The 21,372-nt window shown below is 41.3% G+C and overlaps 1 protein-coding gene across 1 annotated transcript in view; it reads right to left on the reverse strand.

Annotated features, from left to right (window-relative positions):
- Window positions 1-21,084, reverse strand: part of cat (catalase) — a 41,487-nt gene extending 20,403 nt beyond the window's left edge. Inside the window, exons 1-6 of the mRNA XM_078415090.1 lie at window positions 20,901-21,084; window positions 17,899-18,070; window positions 11,462-11,572; window positions 9,708-9,838; window positions 7,315-7,419; window positions 6,021-6,146 (exon numbers count right to left, since the gene is read on the reverse strand). Of these exons, the coding sequence (XP_078271216.1) occupies window positions 6,021-6,146; window positions 7,315-7,419; window positions 9,708-9,838; window positions 11,462-11,572; window positions 17,899-18,070; window positions 20,901-20,966 (711 nt within the window). The 5' untranslated portion in view covers window positions 20,967-21,084. The remainder of the gene's footprint in view (window positions 1-6,020; window positions 6,147-7,314; window positions 7,420-9,707; window positions 9,839-11,461; window positions 11,573-17,898; window positions 18,071-20,900) is intronic.
- Between the last annotated feature and the right edge of the window lie 288 nt (window positions 21,085-21,372).

Genomic DNA, 21,372 nt, shown 5'->3' on the forward strand with positions numbered 1-21,372 from the left:
AAAGGAGAATATCGAGTGGCAGCACCACTCCATCTCAATCTTAAACTATATCTGCAATTAAACATGCACCTGTTACCCATACTTGACTGTGTCAATGCACTTCTGGCCTCTGCACCGAAAATACCTTTTGAAGTCAACTAACATTCTGCCTTCATGTGTACAGTGTTTTCTTCCATCTGCTTGCCTTTGCTGGCAAGGTGGAAATAGTATTAAAGTTGGAATTTATTAATTCCAAGTCCAAGCAGTCAAATAACTTAATTCTCAACCCCAACAAACAAGTCAAGAGTGTTTTATTGTCATATGTCCCAGATAGAACAATTAAATTCTTACTTGCTACAGCATAACAAATATGTAAACATAGTACTGTAAACAATATGATAAACAAGAAAAAAGTTCAGTATTATATACACACATACTCACAAGTACACACACACACACACATTTACTATATACACACATATATATATATTATTTATTCACACACACTCAAAAAACAAACAATAGCAGTGCAATAATAATAATAAAGTCTATCGTAGTTCAGAGCTTATTTGAGGTTGTAGTGTTTAATAGCCTGATGGCTGTAGGGAAGAAGCTGTTCCTGAACCTGGACGTTACAGTTTTCAGGCTCCTGTACCTTATTCCCGATGGCAGAGGTAAAATGAGTATGTCCAGGATGGTGTGGGTCTCTGATGATGCTGGCTTCCTTTTTGAGGCAGCAACTCCGATAAATCCCTTTGATGGTGGGGAGGTCAGAGCCGGTGATGGACTGGGCAGTGTTCACAAATGTTTGCAGTCTTTTCCGTTCCTGGACGTTCAAGTTGCCAAACCAAGGCATGATGCAACCAGTCAATATGCTCTCTACTGTACAACCTACAGAAGTTCAAGGGAATCCTCTTTGACATACTGAATCTCCTTAATTTTCTCAGGAAGTAGAGGCGTTGATGTGCTTGATTTAGAATTGCATCAGTGTGCTTGGTCCAGGAAAGGTCCTCTGAAATATGCACGCCCAGGAATTAAGTCTTTGACTCTCTCCACCATCTTGATATAAACAGGTCCTCATCCTTCCTCTGCCAAAGCCCACAATCAGTTCATTGGTTTTACTGATATTGAGAGCCAGGTTGTTGTGCTGGCACCATTTGGTCAATCGGTCGATCTCGCTTCTATAATCTGACTCATCACCATCTGTAATTCGTCCAACAACGGTGGTGTTGTCAGCGAACTTGATGGAGTTTGCACTATGTCCGGCTACACAGTCATGAGTAGAGCAGGGGGCTGAGCACGCAGCCTCGAGGTGCTCCCGTACTGACTGTTGATTAAGTATTTCTGCCATTTCGAACAGACTGTGGATGAGGAAGTCGAGGATCCAATTGCAGAGAGATGCGCAGAGACCCAGTTCCGTGAGCTTGGTAACCAGCTTTTTTTTATAACTCAAAAAATGTATTTAATTATTAAAATTAATATTTACAATAAAACAAAAAGAACTCACCATCATAATACAAGACAAACAAAAATACTAAATAAACTACTATACAACTATGTTACAATTCTTGTCAAGGATGCATTTAACCCCCCACGGTGCCCAGCGGTCCCGGAAATCCTCCAGGGTGCCTGTGGCAGCGCATAGTCCCTCTCCAAAACCACCCGGGCACGAACCCCGGAAATGGAGGGGATGGTAACCAGCTTTATTTTTATTAATCAAAAATATTTATTCAAATATTAAAATATATACAGTACAATAAAATCAAAACAGAACCCACCAACATAACACAAGACAAACAATAAACCATTATACAGCTATCTTACACTACTCATCAAGGATGCATTCAACCCCCCTGCAGTGCCCAGCGGTCCCGAAAATCCACCAGGGTGCCCGTGAACAGCACGTAGTCTCTCTCCAAAACCACACGGACGTAACCCCGGAAATTGAGGGGATGATAGTAACCAGCTTGGAGGGGACGATGGTATTGAAAGCCGAGCTGTAATCTATAAACAGCCTGATGCAAGTGTTTTTATTGTCCAAGTGGTCCAGTGCGGAGTGGAGAGCCAGTAAGATTGCATCCTCTGTTGTGACGGTAGGCAAACTATAGTGGGTCAAGGTTCTTATCGAGGTAGGAGTTGATATTCACCATAACCAACCTCTCAAAGCACTTCGTTACCATAGACGTTATTGCCATTGGTCGATAGTCGATGAGGCACGTCACTTTACTCTTCTTGGTATTATTGATGCCCTCTTAAAGCAGGTGGGAACCTCAGGCCTCAGTAGTGAGAGGCTGAATATGTCTGCAACAATGCCAGACAGTTGGTCTGTACAGGCTTTGAGAACTCAACTGGGTATACCATCAGGTCCAGGCTCTTTCCGAGTGTTCACCCCATTGAAGGTTCTTCTGACATCGGCCTCTGTGACTGTGACACCATCAGGGCGTATGGGGTTTGGGAAGGCACATCAGTGTTCTCCCTATCAAAGCGTGCGTAGAACGCATTAAGCTCGTTGGGGAGTGATGCTTCGCTGTCGCTCGAGCTGCCTCCTGGTTTTGCCTTGTAGGAGGTGATGGCATATACCTAATGCCTTAATATGTACAAAGTGTTTACTGCTGTCCTCTTGCCCATGCTGGCTCTAGGTCAAGCAACACATTTTTAAATTCTGACTCTAGTTTGCAATGCAGCTTATTATTTCACCAACCTTTCTCCGTAAAACAAAAATATTTAAATAAAATTCTTCATCCCTCCATTACTCTGATACATGAGCTTTTGGCCACCAAATTATCCTTTACTTTACTAGATCTACCATTTGCAGCTGTGCAATCATACAATATAGGTATATTCAGTAGAGGCCAGGAGTACACTGGATCAGAGAGGTATGGGTAACAAAAGCAAAACACGAGTTTCATTAGCAGACAAGTCAAGGCAGTGGCAGAGTCAGCTGATGTTACAAAAGTGCAAATAGGAAGACTTGAGATTCAAAACTCATTTTTAAAAGAGAACAATTCTGAAATTTGTCAAGTTATTGATTTCCCTTATTGACAACGGTGAAGGACCACTAAAATTACTAACAATGCATTCAGGGTTTGCATGTTAAACTACTCTGCAGAAATCCAGTTTTGTCATGTATTAATGGAAGATACACAATTGCCAGCAGAACATGGGCTATAAAATCTGACCAGGGCCCGATCAGATATATCCAAGGACATTGTGGGTAACCAGAGAGGAAATTACAGGAGCCCTGGTTGAAATTTAGTAGTCTTTAAAAACAGGAGAGGTGCTGGAAAGGTGACAAATGTTGGGCCTCTATTCAAGAAGGGCTGCAGGGAAAATGCTGGGAACTACAGGCCAGCGATCTTAACATCTGTAGTTGGAAAGTTACTAGATTATTCTGAGGGATAGGATATATAGGCATTTAGACAGACAAAGGCTAATTAGGGATAGTCAGCATAGGTTTGTACGTGTCTCACAAATCTGATTAGACAATAGACAATAGGTGCAGGCGTAGGCCATTCGGCCCTTCGAGCCAGCACCACCATTCAATGTGATCATGGCTGATCATTCTCAATCAGTACCCCGTTCCTGCCTTCTCCCCATACCCCCTGACTCCACTATCCTTAAGAGCTCTATCTAGCTCTCTCTTGGCCTCCACTGCCTTCTGAGGCAGTGAATTCCACAGATTTACAACTCTCTGACTGAAAGAGTTTTTCCTCATCTCCATTCTAAATGGCCGACCCCATATTCTTAAACTGTGGCCCCTGGTTCTGGACTCCCCCAACATTTGGAACATGTTTCCTGCCTCTAACGTGTCCAACCCCTTAATAATCTTATATGTTTCGATAAGATCCCCTCTCATCCTTCTAAATTCCAGTGTATACAAGCCAAGCCGCACCAGTCTTTCAACATATGACAGTCCCGCCATTCCGGGAATTAACCTAGTGAACCTACGCTGCACGCCCTCAATAGCAAGAATATCCTTCCTCAAATTTGGAGATCAAAACTGCACACAGTACTCCAGGTGTGGTCTCACTAGGGCCCTATACAACTGCAGAAGGACCTCTTTGCTCCTATACTCAACTCCTCTTGTTATGAAGGCCAACATTCCATTGGCTTTCTTCACTGCCTGCTGAACCTGCATGCTTCCTTTCAGTGACTGATGCACTAGGACACCCAGATCTCGTTGTATGTCCCCTTTTCCTAACTTAACACCATTCAGATAATAATCTGCCTTCTTATTCTTACCATCAAAGTGGATAACCTCACACTTATCCACATTAAACTGCATCCGCCCACTCACACAACCTGTCCAAGTCACCCTGCAACCTCATAGCATCTTCCTCACAGCTCACACTACCACCCAGCTTTGTATCATCTGCAAATTTGCTAATGGTACTTTTAATCCCTTCATCCAAGTCATTAATGTATATTGTAAATAACTGCAGTCCCAGCAACGAACCTTGCGGTACCCCACTAGTCACTGCCTGCCATTCTGAAAGGGACCCATTTATCCCCACTCTTTGCTTTCTGTCTGCCAACCAATTTTCTATCCATGTCAGTACCCTACCATGTGCTCTAATTTTGCCCACTAATCTCCTATGTGGGACCTTGTCGAAGGCTTTCTGAAAGTCGAGGTACACCACATCTCCCCTGTCAATCTTTCTAGTTACATCCTCAAAAAATTCCAGAAGATTAGTCAAGCATGATTTCCCCTTCGTAAATCCATGCTGACTCGGAACGATCCTGTTACTGCTATCCAAATGCTCCACAATTTCGTCTTTTATAATTGACTCCAGCATCTTCCCCACCACTGATGTCAGACTAACTGGTCTATAATTTCCCGTTTTCTCTCTCCCTCCTTTCTTAAAAGGTTTTTGAAGATGTGACCAAAAAGGTCAATGAAGGCAGAGTTGTAGATGTTGTATATATGGACTTCAGCAAAGCATTCAACAAAGTTCCACATAGTAAGCTGCTCTGGAAGGTTAGATCGCATGGGATCCAAGGAGAGATAGCAGAATGGATAGAATATTGGCTTCATGGAAGGAAGCAGAGGGTGATGGTGGAAGGTTGCTTCTCAGACTGGAGGCCTGTGACTAGTGGTGTACCTCAGGGTTCAGTGCTGGACCTATTTCTGTTTGTCATCTATATCAATGATTTGGATGAGAACATATACAGCAAGATTAGCAAGTTTGCAGATGATACAAAAGTGGGTGGTTTTGCAGATAGTGAAGATGGCTGTGAAAAATTGCAGCAGGATTTTGATCGATTGGACAGGTGGACTAAGGAATGGCTGACGGAATTTAATATGGAGAAATGTGAGATGTTACATTATGGGAAGTCTAACATGGGCAGGACCTACACAGTAGGGCTCTGGAGAGTGTTGTAGAGCAGAGGGATCTAGGAGTGCAGGTGCATGGTTCCTTGAAGGTGGAGTTGGAGGTAGATACGGTGGTCAAAAAGCCGTTTGGCACATTGGCCATCAGTCAGAGTATTGAAATATGTTGTTAAGCTGGAAAGGGTACAGATAAGAGTTACAAGGACGTTGCAAGGGCTAGAGTGTCTGAACTATAGGGAGAGGTTGAGTAAGCTGGGTGGTGGGTGTATGGAACAAGCTGCCAGAGGAGATAGTTGAGGCAGGGACTATCCCAACATTTAAGTTGGATAGGTACATGGATCAGACAGGTTTGGAGGGATATGGACCGAACGCAGGCAGGTGGGACGAGTGTAGCTGGGACATGTTGACTGGTGTGGACAAGTTGGGCCGAAGGGCCTGTTTCCACACTATCACTCCATGACTCTAACCCTGCTTCCAATTCTAATTTACTGATTTGTAACTATTCCTGGTTCTGTGGAGTTAAGACGTAAAGGTTAGTAATACAGTCCCATTTTGTGCCTTCTATAGACAGAAATGTAATTCAAAATTTTACAAACATTATTATGTTTGATGTTTAGATTTAAATTGGATTACTTAAGAAAATAAGTCATTGGGCTTTCACTCTTCATTTGAAATTAAATTTACATGTCAATAACAAATGTCATTGTACCTTCAAATGGAACTTGCAATATACAGCTTCTTGCTTGTCATTGACCAGCTTGAATGTGTGTGATCCATATCCATTCATATGACGATGTCCATCAGGAATTCCACGGTCACTGTACAGAAAAGTGAGCTACGACAATAAAAGATGTGGATCTAAAAAAATGGTAATCAGAATATGCCACAGTACATTGTGCAAGCAGTTCTATAGCAAGTTGATATACACAAAGGATTCTGCAAAGAGCACAGTGGGGACATTGCAAAGGACTAACACAGGAAATTTAAACTTAAACCTATTACAAATACAAATAAAATCAGACCAATTATTATCTTGACAACATTGAAGTATAATCCAAGAAATTTGATTAAGACAACTACGACTTGATAACCACCAGTTAGCTACCATTAAGTGCCATTTTTATCTGAAATATGTTAAAATTAACTGCAATGTGGGTTACAATGCAGATCCAACCTCAGCTTTATTCTGTACATTTCTGCACAAAATGTTCAACTTTCACCCAAATCCTGCTCCTTCGAACGCAAGATTTTGGTTCCAAGTCCCTTGACAAGATTCCTATTTATTAATTCATTCTTGCCAGCTTAAAATAAATTATTAGAGGTCCCTCATTTACAGCTTTGCACATTCTCAAAGTGTCTCAAAATATTTCCTTACAATCTTCTAATCCTTGAATTACTAACAATCAGTTGTGATATGAAGTGAATCACATCATCCCTAATTCTGCAGCATATTGATTCTTTTATTTTTAAGTTTTCCATTTAATTTTACGTGTGCTCAAAACATTTATAAACTGATGGAATTTACTTTTTAGATTCTAAATAACAATTACTTTAATGAATCACTTAATGGTCATTGCTACATCAAATAGAGATTAGTAACATGTCCTCAGGAGAATGTTGTCCTAAAAGTGCAATTCTAAAATAAAACAGGCTATTGAGATAATTAAACAAGAAAAATGTGTGCAACATCTCTCAACTGATAATAAATCTTTTGGATAAAAAACAATAACATCAATTATCGTAGTTCAAGGTTTTATCCAAGCCTATCCAGTAATTTACATGTTAGCACGTCTTAGCCAACTCACTCTTACTGTTGTTGTTTGTTTTATTATCATTGTTTGTTTTTATTCAATATAGACTGAACTTTTTTGTTATGATGGTTACAAAGTACTATGTTTATATATCTGTTGTGCTGCGGCAAGTCACGATTTCATTATTCCGTTTCGGGACACATGACAGACAATTAAAACACAAAACTTGTGAAATAGAATGTTGTTACTCACCTGATGGAGCGTCTCTGGACGAAGTGAGAAAAAGTCCCAGGTCATGTCTGCATCCTTGAGATGAGTTTGGGGATTCCTCTTCTGGGTATGAATGAATGATGGAAACTGACAGGGAAGATGGAAATACAGTGTTAAAAAAAACACATTTATACAAGATTCTACCACATTTCTGCAACTTCCCTCTTACAGATTTTGAAGTCTGTAGTTGAATGAAATATGCCAATTAGCAAGTAAATTCTCAGAAAATACTTTAAGTTCACCCATTTCTTCCACCTGCCCCATTATTTGGGATTTAAGAAATAGTTAAAGTATTAACCCAAGAAAAGCTACATTATTTTGCAACAGGACTAAAAGGATGCTGCCATAATTTTGTAATCTTTAAAAAAATATGAAACTATGTCACCAAAAATCTAGAGATGCAGTCAATATTTTTGAGCGCTCCAATAAACTAATTTGCAACAAAATATTCAGGGCTTCACACATTATATTTTCATTAATTTTCCATAGCTTCAATGCAAAGTTAATACCAAAAGCTTGAGGATAATTGGTTTATTGTTGTTACACGTACAGAGATACATTGAAAAACATTGTCTATGCAGCTTAATCGTACCAGATGAATACATCAGGAGATGCAAAAGAGAAAATAAACAATGCAGAATATACTGTAAAAGCAACAGAGAAAGTAATACAAAGGCTACAAGGAAGTAGATTGGAAGATCAGGAATTCATCCCTAGCATATGAAAGGTCCATTCTAAAATCCAATAATGTGGAGAAGATGCTGTGTGGAATTCAATGGTACGCACTTTCAAGTTTTTCTATCTCTGCCCAACAAGAGATAAGTGGACTGAGGAATGTGCGACTAATGCAGTTATGTTGGCCGTTTTCCTAAGGGAGCGTGAAATGTAGATGGAGTCAATTTGGAAGTGGAATGAGAGGCCGGGTTGTGTAATGGACTGCGCAATTTCTCACATTTTTGACAAAGCAGACATGTTGGCCTACGGGATGTGATCAATGATGCACTTATAGAATTTGCTAAGAATCATTGGAGGCATAAAAAATATTGCTCGCTTATGTTGGTGTGCTTTCCTGGAAGAGCGCCAATGTGATTGGATCAGGACAAATTGTTGGTGATATTTATACCTAGGAACGTAAATTTCTCAACTATCCCCACTTCATTACCATCGATAGGAACTGTGGTGCGTACTCTATCCCATTTCCTGAAGTTGATGACCAGCTCCTGCACTTTGCTGACTGTGAAGGAAAGATTGCCGCCTTGATACCATAGCACTAAACTCCCTTTCTTTAATCTACTTAGTATTGTCATTATACGAGATCCAGCCCAGTATGGTGGTGTCATCCACATACTTGTAAATTTGGCCTACTCCTTTCATGATTTTATACATCTCTATAATATCACCCCTCATCCTCCTGCACTCCAAGGAATAGAGTACTAGCCTGCTTAACTTCTCCCTATAGCTCTGACTGTCGAGTCCTGGCAACATCCTCGTAAATCTTCTCTGCACCTTTTCCAGCTTGAAGAAATCTTTCCTCCAACAGTGCCCAGAAATGAACACAACACTCTAAACGTGGCCTCAATAATATCTTACATAACGGCAACATGACCTCCTAAATTCCATACTCAATACACTGATGACGGCCAATGTGCCAAAAGTCTTTGAGCACCCTGTCTGTGACACCACTTTCAAATGACTATGTACCTGCACTCCTAGAACCCTACACTCCCCAGAACCCTACCATTTAACTGTGTAGGTCCTGCCGAAGTTGGTCTTCCCAAAATTAATGCCTCATGTTTCTCTATTAAATTCCATCAACAATTTATCCAACAGATCAAGATTTTACTGCAATGTTTGACAACCATCTCCACCATCTACAATACCACCCACTTTAGTGTCATCTGCAAACTTGCTAATCATGCCATGTATGTTTGCATCCAAATCATTGATATAAATGCCAAACAGTATTGGGCCCAATGTCAAACCCCAAGGCACACCATTAATCATAGGCCTCCAGTCCAAAAAGCAACCTTCCACCATCACCCTCTGCTTCCTTCCATGAAACCAATTTTCTATCCATTCAGATATCTCTTCTTGGATCCCATGGGATCAAACATTCCAGAGGAGCCTAACAAACAGAACCTTGTTGAATGCCTTGTTTCAGGCAAGTGAATCATATCCTGTAGCATTCCCAATTCAAGAATGATGTACCCATGTACAGTAGCTGTAGAACTAAATGTTTATGGAACATTCAGCCACAAAACTCTTGGAAAATTAGACATCTTGACAACTTCACAGCAAAGCTAAATATGGTGAATTTAGTTTTCAAACAGTCAAAGATTCTTGATATTTAACTTTCATCAGCAGTTGCTACTAACCAAGAAAGGATCCCGGATGAAGAATATAGGCGTGTTGTTACCAGTCATATCCCAAATTCCATCCTCAGTGTAAAATTTGCAAGCAAATCCACGAGGGTCACGAACAGTGTCCGCAGAACCGGATTCACCCCCTAGAATTTAAATTGGTTCATTCAGTTTTTAAAAAAATGCAGCAGTGACATGTCAACAGATATGCTAGATAAGCAATACCACCCACTAAGCAACTAATGTGTACCCGTCATCATTATGTTACATTTCCAGTTTCATCAAAATAAAATGCTGATCGAAAGGAAAGGAAACCATGGCCCAAAATGTGTGAACTTCATGTATCAGATGAAGGTGGAAAAGCAACAAAACTGCAGAAGCTGAACATTCAAAAATGCTGAAAATACTCAGGTCAGGAAGGATCTGCGGAGAAACAAAGTTACTACTGACCTGAAAAGTTCCTTCATGGTTTTATTTTGCATATAAAATTGGGAACAATTACCAGTTATTGAAGATGATTAGATTCATACAAATGACACCCAATTAAGACCTCTGCCAATGATATTTTGAAGCCAGTAGAGCTTATGAAATATAGTGTGAACTGGAATAGGAAAGTAACTAGATTTATTAAATTCCAGCTGCAAGGGGGGAAAAAAATCACATGTGTAGATAAAACTGGTGTTTATCCTTACACTAATAGGATTTACCCAAGTGCCCAAACTTGTGGCTCAACTGATTCTGCTAATAGGAAAAACAATTTAAATAGACATCAACTGTTGACTAGGCAAGTATGCAAGACCTGATAATTGCTAAACTCCTAATACTGCACAGCATTTACCAATGTGCTACAGCATCAAATTTCACTCCCTCAGCAAAGAAGGTTAAAATGAAAGAAAACCACCTCAATATTTTGTAGAAAATAAGCATACATTTAGTCAGCAGAGCTTTACTCATGAGCATTCCTTAGGATTGTGAGCAACTATTTAAATAAACATTTTAGGCATTCAGTTCATTCAAAATATTATGTTGTACCTACATATTGAAAAATCAAGCATCAACCGCTGATTTTTTAAATTGAAACTCAAAAAGGCAAATACTATAAATTAAGTATAACCAAATCATTACAATCTTGTGTGACTTTTAATAGGTGACTGAACAATATGACATATTGTCATAAAGTCATTTATAAGATGTCTTATAAAATAAGACATCTGTTGGGCTCCAGCATTATTACCAAACCCTCAAGATCCGAAAGGTTTGGAGCAATTATTTGTATCAATTTTAGTGTTTTGATTGATTCTAGATTCCAACCCATTAAATATTGGATTCACTGCGTGCTTGCAGAATATCTCAAATTTTGGGAGAATATTAATGTGATAAAATTAAACCACACCTAGAAGAGGATGCAGTCTTTAAACCACTGAGCAATAGTTGTAATAATCCTACGGTAACTAGATGAGCTAAACATTTTTTTTTCCTCTCATGCTGCCACTCATGGTTGAGGATGAATTCCTTCCATTCCAATTCAGAGGAGCGGAAGACACCTTTTGTCGTGGGGTGGCTGTTGCGCACCAGCTGCTGAACAACCTTGATAGAGCAAGGTCTTGGCCCGATTCCAAGATGATCAAAGACAACTGGAGACCAGGTTCACATACATACAGATATGCACACTCCATTACAATAAGTGCATACAGACAGATACAACACCAGATCATCAGGTCTTACAGGTGGGGTTGAAAACATCATATGAACTAAAGAATAACTCTTACCAACAGACGAGAAGCGGACGGATGCAGATGTTCTTTTTCCCACGTGCTGAAATATTTTGGCCTTGCAGTATTTTGTAATGTCATGGGTCACCTCAAAAAAACCAAACGCACCTGACAGAAATTAAAAGATTTGCAATGTTCAATAATCTCCAGTTTGAGACATTTTAAAATCAGACGCATTTTGAATGCGTCACAAGTTAAATTATTCCTCATCAAATCCAGTCAAGATGAGTAGCATTCAAATTAAAAACCGATAAGAAAGATCATCATTGGAATGGACAATGCATTCACAAGTACTTTACAAAGGGACAAATCCATATCCCTCCACCTCCAGGAGAGCGGAAGCAGCAAACCTAACTCCAGGAGATGGAGGGCACAAAGCTCCCCGAGGAGAGAAGATCAAGGGGGGATCTCCCCCCAGCAACATCGCCAACGTTGCTAGGAGAGACCCCTCTCCCCAAAAAAGATGGCACCCAGTACCCGAGCCTAGAAACTGTGCTACAGTTCACCAAAGACATGTGCATAAAGGCTCAGGATAAAGGATTATGAAATCCTAGAGTACAATGGAAGCAAAACTGGCATCATTAAACATGCATAGTGTAAAGAGCACTGGCAACTTCAACAGCCTGACAATAGACAATAGGTGCAGGAGGAGGCCGTACGGCCCTTCAAGCCAGCACCACCATTCAATGTGATCATGGCTGATCATTCTCAATCAGTACCCCGTTCCTGCCTTCTCCCCATACCCCCTGACTCCGCTATCCTTAAGAGCTCTATCTAGCTCTCTTGAATGCATTCAGAGAATTGGCCTCCACTGCCTTCTGAGGCAGAGAATTCCACAGATTCACAACTCTCTGACTGAAAAAGTTTTTCCTCATCTCAGTTCTAAATGGCCTACCCCTTATTCTTAAACTGTGGCCCCTTGTTCTGGACTCCCCCAACATTGGGAACATGTTTCCTGCCTCTAACGTGTCCAACCCCTTAATAATCTTATACGTTTCGATAAGATCTCCTCTCATCCTTCTAAATTCCAGTGTATACAAGCCTAGTCGCTCCAGTCTTTCAACATATGATAGTCCCGCCATTCCGGAAATTAACCTAGTAAACCTACGCTGCACGCCCTCAATAGCAAGAATATCCTTCCTCAAATTTGGAGACCAAAACTGCACACAGTATTCCAGGTGCGGTCTCACTAGGGCCCTGTACAACTGCAGAAGGACCTCTTTGCTCCTATACTCAACTCCTCTTGTTATGAAGGCCAACATTCTATTGGCTTTCTTCACTGCCTGCTGTACCTGCATGCTTCCTTTCAGTGACTGATGCACAAGGACACCCAGATCTCGTTGTACGTCCCGTTCCTAACTTGACACCATTCAGATAATACTCTGCCTTCCTATTCTTACCACCAAAGTGGATAACCTCACACTTATCCACATTAAACTGCATCTGCCCACTCACACAACCTGTCCAAGTCACCCTGCAACCTCATAGCATCTTCCTCACAGTTCACACTACCACCCAGCTTTGTATCATCTGTAAATTTGCTAATGGTACTTTTAAGCTGTAGTCATGGATGTTCCAAGTCATGGATGAAGACAGGAGAAGACAGCAGGGGAAGAGAAATTACATTCTGGCCTTCCATCACAGTGAGATGGGGACTGGAGGAGACTCTTTTTTTTTGTTTGTTTTGTGTTGGTTGTGATTTTGTAATTGCTTATTTTATTGCTCTTACTGCTGGACTGTGGGTGACGAAATCGCGTCCAAAAGACTTGTTTTTTGGATGACAATAAAGGTAATTCTGATTCTGATCAACACCTTGCAGTTCCCTGCCATGTCAAGGCAGATGTTACTTTTATACAAGAGTGTAGACTGCTACACCTCCACAATTATCAATATTTGTTGCAATGGTGGCCCACGGACTGTTGGTATAGTTGGGGAACAATTACCGTCGCACTTCCAGCCTGGGGATCTGCTGTAGGGAGGGAGCTCGATCACTGAAGTCAGGTAGGTGGTGGGGGGTGTGGGCAACCCTTTGTGGTGGATGTAATGCATCTTAACTTTCCACTCCAGCTGATCAAAGTACGCCTTGCCTCTGCAAAGCACGCGGCTGGCCGTCATCCAGCAGCTCTCATTGTTGCTGGCAGCATCCCAGCCAGTTGTTCTAGCTGGTGACATCAACTGCATCCTCAATCTGGCAGTGCTGATGACACACTGGCCATCACCTCCAGGCTCCTGATGGAGACGGTCAAAGATGTAAAGCTCTACAGTGCCTTCAGCAACTCAGCAGGCCAAGCACAGCCACAATTCACCTGGTCGAGACCAGGCAGTTCAGCCCGTTCCCAGATTGACCTCCTCTTCACATCGAAGGCTGTTACAGTCAGACACAGAGGTTGCGCTGGTGTTCTTCTCTGACCACTGCAGCCTTCGAGCTTCCTGTAACATACAGCAGGAGGACCAGCAGGGGGCGTGGAAGTTTCGTCAAACTGCTGATGCCAGAGAACATCAAGGAGTTAAAGAGGGATTATGTAGGTTGGACTACCCTCTGACTCCCCAATTTAAAGGTGGGAAGCACCCAACCATACCTGGTAGGAAATTCTCCATGAGCTCTGGTGCTGCTTAGGGATACCATTGCTTACATGCAGGACAGAGGTGTGGACACCTGCCTGGTCATCTTGGACCAGGAGAAGGCCTTTGACATATAGTGCACATGTACAGGATGGACATGTTCTCTAAAATGGGCTTAGGAGAACTGGGAACTGAATCCAACTATTCTATATTGATATTTGTAGCGCAGCCCAAATCAATGATAATAAATAGATACCTTCCCCATCAGGTCTGGAGTCAGGCAGGGCTGCCTGCTCTCCCATCTTGTTTGTGTGCTGCATAGAACCGTTTGCTGAATCCATCAGGAAGGACAAGAGCTTAAGAACAGTGACATTGCCAGGCAGTGAGGCGAGGCACTCAGTTCAAAATCATGTATATGGACATCACCCTCTTTTGCTCCGATCCACGGTTGGTTCATAGATTGAACATCATCTTTTGAGTTGGCATCAGGAGCCAGAGGAAGAGCAAGGCCAAGTTCTTCTGCAACTGGCCCGACTGACAAGCAAGTCAATGCTGTGATAAAAGCTAGCTTCTTCCAGCTTCGTACCACAGCTAAAATCAAACCATTCCTCCAATTTGATGAAATTGAAAAAATCATTCACGCATTCATTTCCTCCCGCCTAGACTACTGCAACTCCCTATACACTGGGATCAGCCAATCATCCCTGTCCCGCCTGCATTTGGTCCAAAACGCCACAGCGAGACTCCTGACGGGTACCCGTAAAAGGGACCACATCACCCCGATTCTGGCCTCTCTCCACTGGCTCCCAGTACGGTACAGAGTCAACTTCAAGCTCCACCTATTCACATACAAAGCCCCCCCCCCCATATCAAAAATCTTCTAACCCACCACTCTATCTCCAGGTCCCTCAGGTCGGCCAATTTGGGGCTACTCACTATCCCGCGGTCTAGGCTTAAGCTCAGGGGTGACCGCGCTTTTGAGGTTGCAGCTCCGAGACTGTGGAACAGCATCCCTCTCCCCATCAGAACTGCCCCTCCATCGACTCCTTTAAGTCCAAGCTCAAAACCTATTTCTACTCCCTAGCATTTGAGGCCCTCTGAGGGGGCGCTGTGAACTGTTTATGTATATGCTGTTATGTTTGTGTGCCATTGTATGTTCGTTTCTTAGTACCTGAACTGATGTACAGCACTTTGGTCAACGTGGGTTGTTTTTAAATGTGCTATACAAATAAAATTGACTTGACTTGACTGATCTTCCATTTCCTTCACCATCACGTCTTGCTACTTCAAGGTGCTGGCGATCAGGTTCGGAGGTGCCGAGGAATACTGGAATTTGCTGGAGTGGATAGCCAAGATAAAGCAATATTGGGTCTGTGAAAGCAGAGCTTCTTCACAATGACTGGGAAAAATATGGTAATTGTGTCGGATTCTTACTACCCTTGGGTAGTAAGCACGCTGCCCTTGGGACGGCATCCACCTCTTCAGAGTGCGGATTTCCTTTGACGGTCTGGAGATTTTGCAAGGGTCCTTGTCACGGTTCATCCTCGACAGCTCCGTAACAGAGGACTCTGATTTGCAAGGCTGTTCCCAGATACACATTCTAAGACAGACATTAAGTGCTTCTGGAAGACCAGCAATTCAGTGAACGACACTCTTTGGTCTGCCAAAACTTGGTCTCCCAACACACCAAGATGTCCTTCAGGGTATGTTGCTGACTGGCCCATTCCAGACTGCAGGAGCATGTGCCGAGGGTCACACTGAAGGTTGGTGTAGCCAATGCCAAGGCTCTGTGGGGGAAGGAGCAAAGTCTAGGGTTCTTCCACTCCTGAACATTGAGGAACAGAGTCTAATGGGGGGGGCATCCTTCAAAGAGGGAAGAGATATCACACCAGGGAGCCACAAGAGCCAAGGGTGTTTCGTTAAAATATAGGTGTGAACACTACTTAGTGTGAAACGATCGAAAATATACACAGAATGTCAGCATTTTTTGACCAGTTTATGTTTTGCATATATTTATTTTAAATAAAATTTATTTTTAGAAAAAAATTGCTACAAATTATTAGCAAATAGTCAGTGAGAATTGAAAATTCTGGTTTTAGCATTTAGGAAATCTGAAAGCTTAAGGAGTGATATCAATTATAGGCTTGGAACATTTAAATTAAGAGATTTAAAAATCAGGATCAGGGAAATGACGCAGAATTGAGATCAGGAGAATTAGAAGGAGGAAATAGGGGGAGATTACACCTCAAGCTAGGAGTGGGGTGGACAGATTTGACATCTTACAAATCTGAAAACCACTTCATTGTATACTTCCGAGCAACAACTAATGGTCATTATACTTGGGGAGATAAATGGTTCAGAATTATACTATGGTCCACATACAAATGGTTTTCCCTTTGTACGCATGGATAGATTAGAGTACCATCACAGGGTGGAATTAGTTAGAATGTTTTAACTCAATTGGATAAAATAATGCAAATGGAAACTAGGTGATGTGAACTCGATTCATTATTCCCTTTGATTTTACCCATCCCCAATCCTATCCCCAAGATATTAACAGCTTTGACAAAGTTATATATACTGCTCATCAAAAATTGCAATGATAAAAGTGGATTGTTTTGCCGTCAACTAAATTATATTGCTGGATTACACTCTTCAAAAACCAACACATATTTTTACAACAATGTGCTTGCTTTAGCAATCAATATATTGCAGTTCTATTCCCAGTGCCGCCCCACAGTTAATTTACTCATTTTAATTTCACAAGTTGCCACAGTGGAAATGGAACTCAAAGCCAAATATACCACTGAACGAAAGTTATTTGGCAACTATTTATTTTTAAATTGAAAATCCATTTAGGAAAGTTAAATTGAGTAAGCGGGACCCAAATAAACATCAGCTACATTACCAAGTACACAAAAAGACATAGAACACACATCTAGTTTAGCTTTACTTTCTAATGCTATCTTCAGAAAGTGTAAATCTTCATTGCCTCACCAGTCCAACTTTTTTTGATGTGGTCTATTCCCAATATTCTGCATATAGTTTAACTTGAACCTTTCTAAGGAATGTGGTTAAAAAGAAAACCATAGTTCTCATTTTAATAGGTAATAAAGTAATTTGCTTTCAGAACCTAGTTAGAGTCAAACTCTGGAGTATGGTGATGCAGGGATCTCAGGAGATGATCCATAGTCAGCTTCTCCCAATATGTACAATAGGTGGAACCAGTTGCTTTTTCAGCAATGGGACCAATTAGTCACCGACCCCTAATACTTTTGTTATGAACATTCATTTTGCCAAAATGCAGTTACAACGGAATTATGTCATGTCGACAACCATGACAGTGACAAAACCCCATTTCCTGAAGAATTGTGATGGTGTGGCGGTCGATGTCTACATAATCAGTGATAGTTATCCAAGTTTCGTAGATGTAGTTGTCCTTGTCAGTCATTTTCCTCAATGCCATGAAGCTGGAAGACCATACTCAGGGAAAAGGGATTATAAACCGACATGTTATGATTCTAGATCTATCATTTAAGATGCCGTGACAATTAACCACCTTGGTGAAGAGGATATTTAAGAGAAAGTAATAGCGTGCAACGTGAATGGATATGATCCACTGCATGAGCTCTTGCAGAATAGTGCTTTGATTCAGCCAAGATTAGCACATTAAAAAACTGACAAACTAAATTCCAGGCAAATGTAAAGCAGGTTAATGCCACCACTCATGATCTCAAGCCTCCAATAAACATACAGTATGTGTTTACAAGGGAATAACAACGTTTTGGGGAATTTGGTTGGGAATAGCATTTATTAATTACCGTTCTATTTTACAAATGAACAAGATATTCTTACCTCAAGTATAAACTCACCTGCCCCCTTTGCATGTACAACACGCTCAGGGATCCTCTCCCGATCAAAGTGTGCCATTTCATCAATAAACACTGAATCTTGCATAAGTTGTGGCCCTCTTGGTCCTGCAGTAAGGATGTTTAACTTGTCCCCAATAGGATGGCCTGCTCCAGTGGTCAAAGTATCTATATTCTAGAAAAAAATGAACGTTGCAAATCTTGAAGAAACATGACATACCAGAAATTCAACCATCAATGGTTTAATGGAGAAAAGCATACCTGTTCAGGCCATTATCTCTACTTGCAGAGTCAATATTTACATACATTTTGAACATTTGGCATCTTACTTCAGCCATAAGTAATTGGAAATCTACATCACCTTACCTTTTTAGTTTCAGGTTCTTAGTTGGCGCAAAACAAGCACTTGGAATATGCAGCCACCAAATGTAAGCAGAATTTCAAAAATCTTTTGATCAATTAATTTTTTGATCAAATCTTTTGTAATTAATTCCCCTTCCTAAACTACATTCAATCTCCCAATGCTTTCAGCACACATGCATAGTATCTTCCTCAGAGACCAGTCTCTGTAGGTTACATCTTTTGCCCTGTGCTCTCATCCTTTCACAAAGACGATGGCGCATTTCCATTAATGTTTTACCACCCATATCATTTTAGTAACCCATGTATCTCAGGGCTCCCAGCTTTTGTGTCTTTATCATTCACAGGATGTTCTATTTGGCAACTCTTGAAAGCATTGCGTTAGTTTTCAAATTAATGAACTCACTTCCTTCCATGTATTAAATTTGATCCAAAATATGCTCATAAAGATATTAGAATTACCCTCTCCATTATGATCTTAACTTGCTCGAATAATGGCTCATTCTTTAAGGCTAGCTCCAACATTAACTACAGAAGAGCCTGGAAAGGAATGGAAGTAGGTCTGTACAAAGGATAAAACTTTACAACACTATCAATTCCAAACAGGTCTTCTTTGTAAAAATATAACTAAGACTTAATCTTTACAACCTAAATTGTTGTTTTTTCTCCACATCAACTCAACCGTTCCCTTAACTTTTGCTCTTAAACTTGACGTGTCATAACTTTGTGGCCCAAATCCATTGAGAGGTCAAAAGCCTGTGGTGAATATTGAATATTGCCTTTAGCAACTTTTTCTCTTAAAAACACCTCAGTCCCAAAGGTGTTACTTAAAACTGCACTTCAAAATGTGTGCACTGTTACTTAGAATTATCTTTATGGTTTGCATACTAAATTGCTTTCACTGGTGCCCTTTCAATTTGGACTTTGTCAACATGTTGGAAGATATCTAACATTCAGACCTTGAGCACGAATGTCTGCTGATCAAATGCCAATATTTATGCTCTTCTGTACACAAGCTTCAAATACAAATCCAACCAAATTTATTGATCGAGAGAGCAAAGATACTCAAATTTGAACTAGTGAAATGACAAATGATTGGTCCACATGCACACACACACAAAATAAAATGGGACTAATGCAGAGTTAGTGCAAAGGGTCCATTTCTATGCTGCATCTCTCCAGAATACTAAAGAAGGAGAAGTAACAAGTCTCTTGCTCCAACTATACGGCACTAACTGATGGAACATTAAACAGGTCAATTAACTATTCTAAGGGCCAATGACAAATTATTAGTAATAAAGTGATTAAAATGAACAACATATTCATTTACTACTTGCAGCAAATCCTCACTTGATGTCTCACACAAATCCAAATGTGCCCATTTTCCAAAGTTTAAGACAATGATTCTGAAAGTCAGTCATATGAAGCAATCACCAGTCATTTAATTTCAAATCTGTTGCTTTAAAATACTTTGACCTGGCGAGACCATACCTGGATCATGGTCTGAGAGGAGGAACTTTGTCTATCAGGGGTTAAATGTCTGATACTCTTGCAACAAGTGTATAGTTTTGTACATGCAAGGCTTAGATAAATTTCTAATCAACAAGGGCATCACAACATAGAGAAGGGGCAGAAAAATTGACTTAAAATGATTCACTGCCAGCCATGGTTCTATTGAATGGCAGAATAGGCTTGATGGTCTGGATTACCCCATTTCTAATTATGGCCTTATTCAGATAAGCCTATTGCCATTTATATCATGAAGCAAACATTTTTTTTCACACACTCAGAGTAAACAGAAGATATGCCAATGACAGATGCAACAATAGCAACAGAATGGTGCAAAGATTGTAGTGGGAAAAAAGCACAACAAAGTGTAACCAAATGTGAGAGTTAGAGTACACAGCAATACCTCCACAGATGGGTAGCAGTGTGGAAGCAGCTGTTCTCAAGTCTGGATGTCAAAACTTTCAAGCTCCTGCATCTGCTCCCAAAAAAATAGAAGAGAAGGGGATAGCCTTGGTGCCAGGCATTCTTGACAATACATCAAGCCTTCCTGAAGATGGACTGACTGGAAGGAAATGACAAGCTTGTGATGGACTATATTGAAATATACGAAACAATTAGATGGCTTAATGGGGCAAGGAGAATGTTTTTCCGCAGACACTTTTAAAGAGATAGGCTTTTTGGGACTGAACGAGGCAAATTGCATTGGTGATTTTTTGGAATTCCCCCAAAGGGATCAAACATTTTTTTAAAAAAATGTTTGGGGGGGGGGGGGGGGGTTAGGGGTTAAAATGGAATGAAGGACTATGCCGGACAGTGCAGGAAGATAAGTTAACTAGGGTTTTGTTGGCTAGCTCAAGAGGCCAATATAGTCGACTGCTTAACCCATTTCTCATGTTCTCCTCAGTTTACTCCGGAAAACAAACACCTTCAACTCCGGCTCTTCCTCACTACGTTGAAGAAATATGATTACCATCCGAATCAAAACAAAAAATCGCGTGAGAATAGCCGAGAAGCGAAAGTGATTTAAATCGCACGGTCCCTTTCTTCCCTCGCCTCGCCCTCCACTCGTCCCCATCATCGCAACCTCTCGGCTGTCTGCCGGCTGGCTCCTTCTTGGAAGCTCCGGCCACACTCACCAGGTCAGCACGGGAGTTCTTCCAAGCCTGCAGCTGTTCGCCAGCTTCATCCCGAGGTCCCTCCATTTTGCCTCGACGCCCGTCAACGGTTGACTGAGTTCGCGTCGTGCCCTTGCCTTGTCCCCATCTGGCGCCGGCGCGCCCCGCCCTCCTGCCCAGCTCGCGCCACTCCCATTGGAGCCGCTCAAACCGGGCTCTCGCCCTCGACCGTTGGGGCCGCCCCCCCCCCCCCACCGCCGCTGACGAGGGGGTTCAATCGGAAGATACCAGGGGACCAAGATAGACCACTCGACTCTGAAAACCGTAGTAGGGCACGGGTAAATTACAGCGCCATTTTAGTAGGCAGATTGTGTGTGCCTGACTGGGCAGTGTTTATAACTGCGATTTCTTCGAATATAAAATGTTTGCAAACAATTATTTTTGTTCAACTTCTTGGATAAATTGATAGTTGGCATTTATAACTATTTCTTGA

The sequence above is a fragment of the Rhinoraja longicauda genome, chromosome 18 (assembly GCF_053455715.1).
Source record: "Rhinoraja longicauda isolate Sanriku21f chromosome 18, sRhiLon1.1, whole genome shotgun sequence".
NCBI lineage: Eukaryota > Metazoa > Chordata > Chondrichthyes > Rajiformes > Arhynchobatidae > Rhinoraja > Rhinoraja longicauda.